This window comes from Myxine glutinosa, chromosome 2 (genome assembly GCF_964187855.1).
Source record: "Myxine glutinosa chromosome 2, kmMyxGlut1.1, whole genome shotgun sequence".
Taxonomy (NCBI): Eukaryota; Metazoa; Chordata; class Myxini; order Myxiniformes; family Myxinidae; genus Myxine; species Myxine glutinosa.
In genome coordinates, this window is record NC_136262.1 from 77,781,667 (window position 1) to 77,794,750 (window position 13,084).

Sequence of the window (13,084 nt, forward strand, 5' to 3'; positions counted from 1 at the left end):
ATATCGTGGTGATTTGATATCATGGTGTTTGATATCGTGGTGATTTGATATCATGGTGTTTGATATTGTGGTGATTTGATATCGTGGTGTTTGATATCGTGGTGTTTGATATTGTGATGTTTGATATTGTGGTGTTATATATTGTGATGTTTGATATTGTGGTGTTATATATTGTGGTGGTTTGATGTCGTGGTGTTGGATATCGTGGTGTTTGATATCGTGGTGTTGGATATTGTGATGTTTGATATTGTGGTGTTGGATATTGTGATGTTTGATATTGTGGTGTTATATATTGTGATGTTTGATATTGTGGTGTTATATATTGTGATGTTTGATATTGTGGTGTTATATATCGTGGTGTTTGATATCGTGGTGTTGGATATCGTGGTGTTTGATATCGTGGTGTTTGATATAATATGGTGTTTTATACTATGGTGGTTTGATTTCGTGGTGGTGTGATGCCGTGGTGGTTTGATTTCGTGGTGGTTGATACCATGGTCGTTGATACCGTGCTGGTTGATATCGTTGGAATTGTGATTGTATCTCCAAGGTTGGAATTATTTGTGAAGGAACATATTAAATATCTTGTCGGAATAAATATCGAAGTTCAAGACTTGATGCGGTGTATTGGTCAGGACTACTGTTCACTCTTACATTATAGTTTTCTTCGGGATGTAACACAAACGAGTTTTGTTCTCTAAACGATCGAGAAAAATTCGACGTTATAGGAGGATAAAATTAACACGGTACGACTACCTGGGGTGTAGGATTACCAATCACACCGGCATCTTTCGTGTGGGTTCAAAGTTCAAAATTCGTCACCATGGTAGTTGTTGTTTGAAACCCCGGTCCCCGGTAGTAAGATAGGAAGGAAGGCCGTGGACGCTTAGTTACCACCTCGGTGCTCATTGTGCGGCCACAATGTCCGTGAACTACGCGGCAGGTCTCTCTCGATACGCCTTTAAAGGGAAATGCGGACAAGCTGAGGTACGAACTACGTTTGTATAAAACCTTTGTTTATATTAAGGAGAGAAAGTTAAATGCAGTTTCTATGAAAGAATGAGGTGCCAATTGTAATTGGTGATGAGAACAAAATCAATAGTGGAGATGGCATCATAATTCTACATCAGCTGATGTAGGAGGCAAAACGAGACCATTTACTCTTCACTTCGTCTTCGTATTTTGTACTCAGAATATACGAGAGACAAAATGCTTCAACCCAAAGAGGACGGTAAATCGATCCTTTCTAAATGGATCGGTCGTCACAGATATCCCATAATGCCGTGCGCGCCGCCATGTTGGTTGCATTCACATCCCTGGCAACGACAGCATCAGCACGTGTATCTCGTTATTCTGACACTGCAATGGAAGGTTACGCTAATAAATTTGGCTTTGCTCGGTCTTGTTTACCTTTCTCGCTTATTTAGCTTGCCAACCACTATGGCGCCTGAGCATTGCATCACGGGTACTGAAACCCCTCGACAAACAAAGCTGGCAATGGATGAGGGCGAGACTACCATAAGTAAGCTGTAACACGTACACGTGCCCTTTTGTGGTTTGTTTTCAACGTATCCAATCACGTGACTTGTCGTGAAGGGTGCACTAACCGGAAGTTACGTAGTTCCGCGGTCGCCTATGCAAATCAAATCTGTTTGAAGGAGTGAGAATATTTCGTAAGGGTGCAGAAGCGTGGAGTGGAGTGGAGGGGCGGAAGAGTGGAGTTGTGGGGCGGTAGAGTGGAAGAGTGGTGGGGTGGAAGAGTGGAATGGAGGGGCGGAAGAGTGGAGTGGAGGGGCGGAAGAGTGGAGTGGAGGGGCGGAAGAGTGGAGTGGAGGGGCGGAAGAGTGGAGTGGAGTGGAGGGGCGGAAGAGTGGAGTGGAGGGGCGGAAGAGTGGAGTGGAGGGGCGGAAGAGTGGAGTGGAGGGGCGGAAGAGTGGAGTGGAGGGGCGGAAGAGGGGTGGGGCGGAAGTGTGGAGGGGCGGGGCGGAAGAGTGGAGGGGCGGACGATTCGAGTGGCAGGGCGGACGATTGGAGAAGCGGGGCGGAAGATTGGAGGGGCGGGGCGGAAGATTGGAGAAGCGGGGCGGAAGATTGGAGGGGCGGGGCGGACGATTGGAGAGGCGGGGCAGAAGATTGGAGGGGCGGGGCGGACGATTGGAGGGGCGGGGCAGACGATTGGAGGGGCGGGGCGGACGATTGGAGAAGCGGGGCGGAAGAGTGGAGGGGCGGGACGGAGCCCCTCTCCATCTCCACAGAACAAATCGAGTAAAGCCCAGAAGAGCTGTCTTCAGGGGCCGCTTTTGAGAAGCCTGGATAACTTAATCATTTGATAAGAGCTGTCACGAAGTTATCCAGTCTTTGAGTAACGGAATTTATCCAGTCCCTCAGTCAGTGAATAAATCACCTGTCCAGGCGAATAGGTTCCGTTGCTCAAACACTGGATAAATCAGTAATTTTTCTGTTTAACTTTAACCTCCTCTGGTCAGGAAAACACCTTATCAGTGGTTAACGCGGACGTAGGTTTGTCCGATTCAAAATGACAGACGATCCAGCTTTGTTCGACGTCCGTCGGACGAACGTTGAAAGGAAATTCCGTAACCGTGTTGATCCAATGTGTCATGTGCGGACGTGTAAACGTGTTTATCTAATATCATGTGCGGACGTGTAAACGTGTTTATTTAATATCATGTGCGGACGTGTAAACGTATTTATCTAATATCATGTGCGGACGTGTAAACGTGTTTATTTAATATCATGTGCGGACGTGTAAACGTGTTTATCTAATATCATGTGCGGACGTGTAAACGTGTTTATCTAATATCATGTACGGACGTGTAAACGTGTTTATCTAATATCATGTGCGGACGTGTAAACGTGTTTATCTAATATCATGTACGGACGTGTAAACGTATTTATCTAATATCATGTACGGACGTGTAAACGTGTTTATCTCATATCATGTGCGGACGTGCAAACGTGTTTATCTAATATCATGTGCGGACGTGTAAACGTGTTTATTTAATATCATGTGCGGACGTGTAAACGTGTTTATCTAATATCATGTGCGGACGTGTAAACGTGTTTATCTAATATGTACGGACGTGTAAACGTGTTTATCTCATATCATGTGCGGACGTGTAAACGTGTTTATCTAATATCATGTGTGGACTTGTAAAGGTGTTTATCTAATATCATGTGCGGACGTGTAAACGTGTTTATCTAATATGTGCGGACGTGTAAACGTGTTTATCTAATATCATGTGCGGACGTGTAAACGTGTTTATCTAATATCAGGTGCGGATGTGTAAACGTGTTTATCTAATATCATGTGCGGATGTGTAAACGTGTTTATCTAATATCATGTGCGGACGTGTGAACGTGTTTATCTAATATCATGTGCGGACGTGTAAACGTGTTTATCTAAAATCATGTGCGGATGTGTAAACGTGTTTATCTAATATCATGTGCGGACGTGTAAACGTGTTTATCTAATATCATGTGCGGACGTGCAAACGTGTTTATCTAATATCATGTGCGGACGTGTAAACGTGTTTATCTAATATCAGGTGCGGATGTGTAAACGTGTTTATCTAATATCATGTGCGGATGTGTAAACGTGTTTATCTAATATCATGTGCGGACGTGTGAACGTGTTTATCTAATATCATGTGCGGACGTGTAAACGTGTTTATCTAAAATCATGTGCGGATGTGTAAACGTGTTTATCTAATATCATGTGCGGACGTGTAAACGTGTTTATCTAATATCATGTGCGGACGTGTAAACGTGTTTATCTAAAATCATGTGCGGATGTGTAAACGTGTTTATCTAATATCATGTGCGGACGTGTAAACGTGTTTATCTAATATGTGCGGACGTGTAAACGTGTTTATCTAATATCATGTGCGGACGTGCAAACGTGTTTATCTAATATCATGTGCGGATGTGTAAAGGTGTTTATCTAATATCATGTGCGGACGTGTAAACGTGTTTATCTAATATGTGCGGACTTGTAAAGGTGTTTATCTAATATCATGTGCGGACGTGTAAACGTGTTTATCTAATATGTGCGGATGTGTAAACGTGTTTATCTAATATCATGTGCGGATGTGTAAACGTGTTTATCTAATATCATGTGCGGACGTGTGAACGTGTTTATCTAATATCATGTGCGGACGTGTAAACGTGTTTATCTAAAATCATGTGCGGATGTGTAAACGTGTTTATCTAATTTCATGTGCGGACGTGTAAACGTGTTTATCTAACATCATGTACGGATGTGCAACCGTGTTTATCTAATATCATGTACGGATGTGTAAACGTGTATCTAATATCATGTGCGGATGTGTAAACGTGTTTATCTAATATCATGTGCGGATGTGTAACCGTGTTTATCTAATATCATGTATGGATGTGTAACCGTGTTTATCTAATATCATGTGCGGATGTGTAACCGTGTTTATCTAATATCATGTGCGGATGTGTAACCGTGTTTATCTAATATCATGTATGGATGTGTAACCGTGTTTATCTAATATCATGTGCGGATGTGTAACCGTGTTTATCTAATATCATGTGCGGATGTGTAAACGTGTTTATCTAATATCATGTGCGGACGTGTAAACGTGTTTATCTAATATCATGTGCGGACGTGTAAACGTGTTTATCTAATATCATGTGCGGACGTGTAAACGTGTTTATCTAATATCATGTACGGATGTGCAACCGTGTTTATCTAATATCATGTACGGATGTGTAAACGTGTATCTAATATCATGTGCGGATGTGTAAACGTGTTTATCTAATATCATGTATGGATGTGTAACCGTGTTTATCTAATATCATGTGCGTATGTGTAACCGTGTTTATCTAATATCATGTATGGATGTGTAAACGTGTTTATCTAATATCATGTGCGGATGTGTAACCGTGTTTATCTAATATCATGTATGGATGTGTAAACGTGTTTATATAATATCATGTGCGGATGTGTAAACGTGTTTATCTAATATCATGTGCGGACATGTAAACGTGTTTATCTAATATCATGTACTGATGTGTAAACGTGTTTATCTAATATCATGTACTGATGTGTAACCGTGTTTATCTAATATCATGTATGGATGTGTAACCGTGTTGATCCAATGTGTCTTGTACGGATGTGTAACCGTGTTTATCTAATATCGTGTATGGATGTGTAACCGTGTTGATCCAATGTGTCTTGTACGGATGTGTAAACGTGTTTATCTAATATCATGTGCGGACGTGTAAACGTGTTTATCTAATATCATGTACGGATGTGTAAACGTGTTTATCTAATATCATGTGCGGACGTGTAAACGTGTTTATCTAATATCATGTGCGGACGTGTAAACGTGTTTATCTAATATCATGTGCGGATGTGTAAACGTGTTTATCTAATATCATGTGCGGACGTGTAAACGTGTTTATCTAATATCATGTGCGGACAGGTAAACGTGTTTATCTAATATGTACAGACATACAAACGTGTTGATCCAATGTGTCATGTATGGATGTGTAAATGTTCCCGTGTTCAAACCGGGTATCTTTCCTTTCCCGGAGTTATATTACGTCAGAGTGCAGATGGGTGCGGACATGAAATGGACCTGTATCCTGAGAGTTAATAAATGTATGACAATCGATCGGTGTATGTCGTCTTGCATTAAACAATGCGCTATCCATTTGTCCTTCACTTCCTCGATAGTTGTCTTCGCCACCGTTGACACCAGCTGTATTCGTCAATCACGCCTTCCTTCAGTTCACATCATTTGTTAGGGTGTCCGAAAATTTACTCCTAATGAGCTTTTTATGATCTTCTGCCGCCTGACACAACATATCCCGTAAGATTGGAGTTTTTTTTTTTTTTTTTTTTTTTTTTTTTTTTTTTTTTTTTTTGTATACAAGATCGAGGCTCGTGAAAGAGCGAACATTAATCACACAGAAAGACAAACAGACACATAAAAGAAATAACATCGGGAGCGGTAGACAAGATGGGGAGAGAGGGGGAAGGACACAAACACAACATTTGAGAGCAGGGACCGAGAGACATGGAGACATCGAGAGATCTGTGGGAGGGAGAGGGCTTTGGGGGGGAGGCATGTGAAGGGGGGGAGGCATGTGAAGGGGGGGGGGGGGGTGGGAGAGGTATAAACATATGGACACTGCCAGGATTTCCAGGAAAGAAGTTGGAATTTCAAACAAGGTGGATCTGGGGTGAATTAGTGGGGGTAGAAAAGATCAAGGTTATGGATGGGGGAAGATAAGAGATGGTGGTGAACAGCTGTTTTAAAGACCTGGAGGGAGGAGAGGGATTGAAGGGAGTGTGGGAGTTTGTTCCACAGGCGGGAGAAAAGAGGAATGAAAGAGTGAAGGTGAGCAGAGAGCCGAGATTTCGGCAGTTTAACCATCAGAGGGTTGCTGGCAGATCTTGTGCGACCTGTAGGAATATTTGGGGGACAGAGCACAGAGAGAGCTGGGGGAGCAAGGCCGGAGAGGAGTCGGTAGAAGACAGAAAGGCCACCTACCTGCCTGCGGTGAGTGAGTGAAAGGCCCTCAGAGATAGCTTCATCGCGGGAGATTCCAATGATTTTGAAAGCTTTGGATTCAACAGCGTGAAGCCGAGCCAGGTGTGAGGCAGGAGCACCAGCCCATAGCGGAGAACAGTATTCCATTGAGCTGCGGATGAAAGCCTTGTATGTGGTGAGGAGCTCAGGTGTGCCGAGGAAGGACTTCGCACGACGGAGGATGCCCAGTCGGCGACTGGCTTTGGAGGCCAGCTTGGAAATGTGGTTTTCCCAAGAAAGATCATGGCAGATAGTGAGACCCAAAAGCTTGAGTGACAGAACTTCTTGGAGAGGATTGTTGAGAAAGTAGATGGGAGGGTTGTCCAGTCGATCTTTTCGGAGAGACATAGTAAGAGAGTGAGATTTGTCAGGATTGAAAGACATGTTCCACTTGTTTGACCAGTCTGTGATTTTGTCCAGGTCTTCAGAGAGTGAGGAGGCTGCAGACTGCCGATCTGAGGGAAGAGGAATGGAGCGGCAGAGAGTGGAGTCATCAGCAAAGAGATAGAGAGGATTTTCCAGAGAGTCGGAGAGATCATTGATAAAGACCAGAAAAAGCACAGGGCCCAGCACACTTCCTTGGGGAACTCCAGCCTGAACAGGAAGGGGAGATGAGAGAAATCCATTCAGGGCCACACGTTGACTACGACCAGAGAGGAAGTCCGCAAGCCATGCATGGAGATTTCCATGGATACCATAGGAGGAGAGTTTGGTGAGCAGAGCTGGGTGCCAGACCGTATCAAAGGCCCGTGATATGTCAAGGGAGACAGCTCTGATTTCCTGTTTGGCATTGAGGACCTCCATCCATTGTTGAGACAGCAGAAGCAGCATGTCCAGAGTAGAGTGACCTGGTCTGAAACCAAATTGATGATCAGAGATCAAGCCATTGGAGAAGAGGAAAGATTTCATATCCGAAGCAATGATGGATTCCATGACTTTGCTGATAATTGGGAGCAGGCTGATTGGTCTGTAGTTGCAAGGATCTGTTTTTGCACCTTTTTTGTGTAAAGCGGTAATGTTAGCTGATTTCCAGGATGCTGGCAGATGACCTTGAGCAAAAGATAGGGTGAAAAGAACAGAGAGAGGGTGAGATAGAGCGGCAGAGCAGGATTTTAGGACCCGTGGGCTGATGCCGTCTGGTCCAGTTGCAGAATCAGAGTCGAGGTTTGACAAAAACTCCTCCACCTTGTCAGGAGAGAAGGACACAGAGTCCAGGAGCAGTTGGGTTAGACTGGGAAAGGTGGGAACAGAGAGAGATGGGTTTGGGACTAAGGATTTCGAGGCGAACACAGAGTTGAGGCATTCGGCTTTGTCACGTGCGATGTCAACTGTGTGGCCATTTGAGGTAAGGGAGGGGATGGAGGGGGAACAAACACCAGAAACGGATTTGACCAGACGCCACCAGGATTTGGAGGAAGGAGACAGGTTTGAGAGTTCATTCTTGAGTGAGGAGAGATAGTGCTTCCTGGCACTCCTGAGGGTAGACACACACTTGTTCCGAGCTTTGTGGAAGGAACTGAGATTTCCTTCAGTTGGATTAGCCTTCCAAGAGGCAAAGGCAAGTTGTTTCAGGGCAACTGCCTCACCACAAGATTCAGTGTACCATGGACGGGAGGAAGGGTAAGACAATTGAAGGCGAGATGGGATAAATCTGTGCATGAGAGAGATCAGTTTGCTTTGGAAGAATTCCCAGGAAGAATTGATGTCAGAGGCAGTGGAGATGGGAGACCAATCCAGAGGATTGATGGCTGCTTGAAGACCGTCCCAGTCGGCCTGAGTGAAATGCCAGACTCGTCGACGCTGAGGAGGCTCTCTGAGAATGGCCAGAGAAATGTCCACTTTGACAAGCACATGATCAGAAGAACCGATTGGAGCAGAAGAAGAGCAGCAGACATTAGCAGGGAAGTTTGTCATAATCAAGTCTAGAAGAGAAGATACTCCATTGGCTGAGATCCGGGTCGGGAAATTGACAGATTGTGTCAATCCCAGTGAGTCACAGAAGTCCTTTGCTGAGGTGCCATGACTGGTGAGAGAGGAACCCACACCCAACCAGGTGGCATGATGACAGTTGAAGTCACCACATATGAGGAAGAGAGAGTTGGGATGAGTGGATAGAAGTTGGTCCATGTTGTCAGACATTGAAATGTAGATGGAGTCATCACTGTTTGGGGGACGGTACAGAACACATATGAACAAAAGGTGGGAGCGGAGAGGAAGCCGTAACCAGAGGTACTCCTGCGGGTGAGGAGGAAAGAGAGCAGTGCAAGGAGAGTGAGGAAGAGAGTTTTTGACAAAGATAGCCACCCCACCACCAGGCCGAGGCTCAGGTCTATCATACCGGAGGAGGGAGTAACCAGGAAGAGATATTAAGGAATCAGAGACATCTTGAAGGAGGAAAGTCTCTGTTAAGCAGATCAAGTCTGGATTGTCAGAAGCAACCTGTATGGAGAGATCAGTCAGGTTTGAGCGAAGGCCCCGGATGTTTGAGGTCCATCTATCTATAATGCCAGTAATCTCTGTGTGTCTGTCTGTGACCGCTGTTTCTCGACAACCACGGGTCCGATATACTTGAAACTTGCCAGGTATATTGCTGGGGACCTGAGGATGTGCCTTTTCAAGGTTTCATATTAATCGGAGAAGTAGTTACCGAGCTATGTCCAAAAAACGATTCAACCAATCAGAGAGCAGCGAGCTATCACGTGTGCCGAACGTGGCGAACAGACTGCCTCGGACGGCACATTTGAGAGCGTATTCATTTATTTCCCGTTGGCAAACTATGTTGCCGCTATGTTGGCGTTAAACTATGTTTTAAAACTAATTAAAACTAATTTGCGATTCTTTCGCTTTCCTGCGCGTTTGTGCACGCTATGGCGATTTCTTTACCAAACTCCGCAAGCCGTTCGCTTTGGACCAAACCATTTCATGTAAATAGAGGGGGGGGGATTGTCACCGTACTCGCAAGCCATTCGCTTTGGACCAAACCATTTCATGTAAATAGAGGGGGGGGGGGGGATTGTCACCGTACTCGCAAGCCGTTCGCTTTGGACCAAACCATTTCATGTAAATAGAGGGGGGGGATTGTCACCGTACTCGCAAGCCGTTCGCTTTGGCTTTGCGAATGGACCAAACCATTTCATGTAAATAGAGGGGGGGGGGGGATATAATTTTAGATATCTATCTATAATTCCAGTAATCTCTGTGTGTGTGTGTGTGTGTCTGTGTGTGTGTATGCGACCGCTGTTTCTCGACAACTACCGGTCCGATATACTTGAAACTTGCCAGGTATATTGCTGGGGACCCGAGGATGTGCCTTTTCAAGGTTTTAAATTAATCGGACAAGTAGTTACTGAGCTATGGCGATTTCTTTACCAAACTCCGCAAGCCGTTCGCTTTGGACCAAACCATTTCATGTAAATAGAGGGGGGGGATTGTCACCGTACTCGCAAGCCGTTCGCTTTGGACCAAACCATTCCATGTAAATAGAGGGGGGGGGGATTGTCACCGTACTCGCAAGCCGTTCGCTTTGGACCAAACCATTTCATGTAAATAGAGGGGGGGGATTGTCACCGTACTCGCAAGCCGTCCGCTTTGGCTTTGCGAATGGACCAAACCATTTCATGTAAATAGAGGGGGGGGGATATAATTTTAGATATATATATAGTACGGGCATGCCCTAGTATATATAGTACGGGCATGCCCTAGTACCGTTAATGAAGAGAGAGGGGGAGCATCGGGTACAGGACAGGGGAGGGGAGGAGTAGGGTAAGATGAAGGATGAGAGGGGGAGGTAGGGAGAGCAGTTGATAGTGTTTCAGATGTTGCAGAAGAGTTCCAAGAAAGGGAAGGATGAGGAGGATGAAAGGTTTGATGGTGAAGGGATGCGGCACAGTGAGGGGTTGTTTGAGGGGGGGCAGAGGAAAGTAGAAGGTTTGGGGGGGTGGAGGTATGAGATAGAAGGGAGACGAAGTGGGGAGGAGGCAGCTTGGAGGAGGAGGGGGGAGGAGAGAGAATTGGAGAGGAATGGTATGGGGGGAGAATTGAATGGGAGGGATTGGGGGGGAGTTTTGAAGGGGAGGAGTGAGGGGGGAGTTTAGGAGGGGAGGGGCAAGGGGGGAGTTTTGGAGGGAAGGGGCAAGGGGGGAGATCAGGAGTGGAGGGGCAAGGGGGGGGATCAGGAGTGGAGGGGCAAGGGGGGGGATTAGGAGGGGAGGGGCAAAGGGGGAGTTTAGGAGGGGAAGGGCAAGGGGGGAGTTTAAGAGTGGAGGGGCAAGGGGGAAGTTTCGGAGTGTAGGTGCAAGGGGGGGGATTTGGATGGGAGGGGCAAGAGGGGAGTTTAGAAAGTGGATGATTAATCAAAGACGAACATTGATAACAAATTGGGTTTGTTGTGATTTTCAAGTTAGCAATCCGATTCAGAACGATGGAGGAGGGATGGAATGAATGTGAATTTAGACCATGTAGTGAGGGAGACGTATAAGATATTGAATTTCTTTTTTTTGAAGTAAATTTGACTTGCCCTTTCTCGTGTGACTTCACCCACCATGACTGATTTTCAAGCAGAAGAGAAGGTGCAATGAATTGTGGGACACCATTTGACAATCCAAACTGTAACCACGCCTTTTCCATGTCTTATCCGGCGGATAACTATCCTACCCTTATCCAGGGTTGCCATCACTGCGCCTAAGTCGCCCAATTGGGTTCCTTTGGATTTGCCCGCCATGCTACAGAAAAAAGTGCCACACCTCGTCAAAAGTTGGGCTTCTTTGGACTTGCCTGCGGTGCCACAGGAAAAAGTGCTGCACCTCATCAAAAATTGGGATCCTTTGGACTTGCCCGCCATGCTACAGAAAAAAGTGCCACACCTCGTCAAAAGTTGGGCTTCTTTGGACTTGCCTGCGGTGCCACAGGAAAAAGTGCTGCACCTCATCAAAAATTGGGATCCTTTGGACTGGCCCGCCGTGTCACAGGAAAAAGTGCTGCACCTCGTCAAAAATTGGGCTACTTTGCTCTCCATCAAGATGCGGCACTCTTTTTCAAGATGCTTTACAGTGCACTCCTACACTCGTCACTCGGTGAAAACAACCGGAGCATATTTTCGAAGTAGCACCAAGCACGATGATATCACGATGATTGAGCATGTGATTGGGCCACTGGGCCAGGGCGGGTGCGGCCGCTCTGGAGTAGGGAGTCAGGAGTCAGGGTTCGGATTTGGGCTGAGCGGGAAGAGGTTATACGTTCCCGTTCGTTATTATTGTTGCCAAATGATGCCACGATTATTGGCGCTGAGGAAGCGCCTTTAGCGATTGACTTCCAGCCAGTGTAACGCTAATTCCTGTCACAGGAATTCTGAGATCATATAAGTGGGCGTGGCAGTTCCTGATTGGTTCGTGTTGGGGAACGCCTTCTCGCTGCCGACGTGACGTAAATTCGCGCACGCGCACTGGTGATTGGCGCTGAGGAAGCGCCTCTAGCGAATGACTTCCAGCCAGTGTAACGCTAATTCCTGTCACAGGAATTCTGAGATCATATAAGTGGGCGTGGCAGTTCCTGATTGGTTCGTGTTGGGGAACGCCTTCTCGCTGCCGACGTGACGTAAATTCGCGCACGCGCACTGGTGAAGCTTACTCGATCTTACTCGATCCCATATTACATGTACTTTCATTGCATACAAATTATACTTCCTCCTAGAAATTCCATGCCCGAACCTCAGCGCAATCCAAGAGGATTCACTTGTTATCATCGTTATTATTGTTGGTATTAATTAATATAGACTTTGTCACAATGTTATTGTTTTGTTATTGCCCTCGCCTGAGGAGAGGGTATTGCATTTGAGTCCGTTTGTTTGTTTGTTTATTGTTTGTCTGCACAGAATAAATATGATTTTCTCTGCAACCGTTGGTCCGACTGACAGGAAATTTTCTGTTGGTACAACTCCAACTGTAGAATTTTTTAATGATAATGATGACGTCATACGTCACTTGGTATGGGCGCCATCTTGGAAAAACCGAAAACCTTTGCACCTCTATATCTCCGAAAGCGCTGCATATAAAAACATTGAGACATGCCTCATTGTAAAGAACTCTCCATGGGGAATAATATATGTTAATGATGATGTCATAGGTGCCTCTATTATGATGTCATAATTCGACAAGTATAAAACTTCATCCGATCAAGATGAAATTTCTTGAGCGTCATCTAGGGATAAACTGGTGAGAAAAAAAAAAAATGATGACATAATCGGTCACGTGGTTCGGCCGCCATATTTCTTTCAACACAAAAGCCTTAAAAACCACTGAAAACATGTCTTGTCTCTGATTGCTCTTTCTAGTTTATTTTGTAATTCGAATGTCATGTCGAGGAAGGACATATTAATATGTGCGTCTGCTCTATCTATACCACTGCCCTCTATGCACCTGAGCATGATGCACATTTAAAACATGGGAATTTCTTCTGGATTATTTGTAGTTAATTAGCCTAATCATCTCAGATCATGATGATGA

At 45.3% G+C, this 13,084-nt stretch overlaps 1 protein-coding gene across 2 annotated transcripts in view; it reads left to right on the forward strand.

Moving 5' to 3' along the window:
• Window positions 1-847: 847 nt before the first annotated feature.
• The window catches only part of SIRT6 (sirtuin 6), a 68,269-nt gene continuing 56,032 nt past the window's right edge, over window positions 848-13,084 (forward strand). The window contains exon 1 of one of the 2 annotated variants that reach the window (XM_078773433.1): window positions 848-987. In XM_078773433.1, coding sequence (XP_078629559.1) covers window positions 922-987 — 66 coding nt within the window. In that variant the 5' untranslated portion in view covers window positions 848-921. The remainder of the gene's footprint in view (window positions 988-13,084) is intronic. The other variant, XR_013622693.1, reaches the window with a different exon arrangement.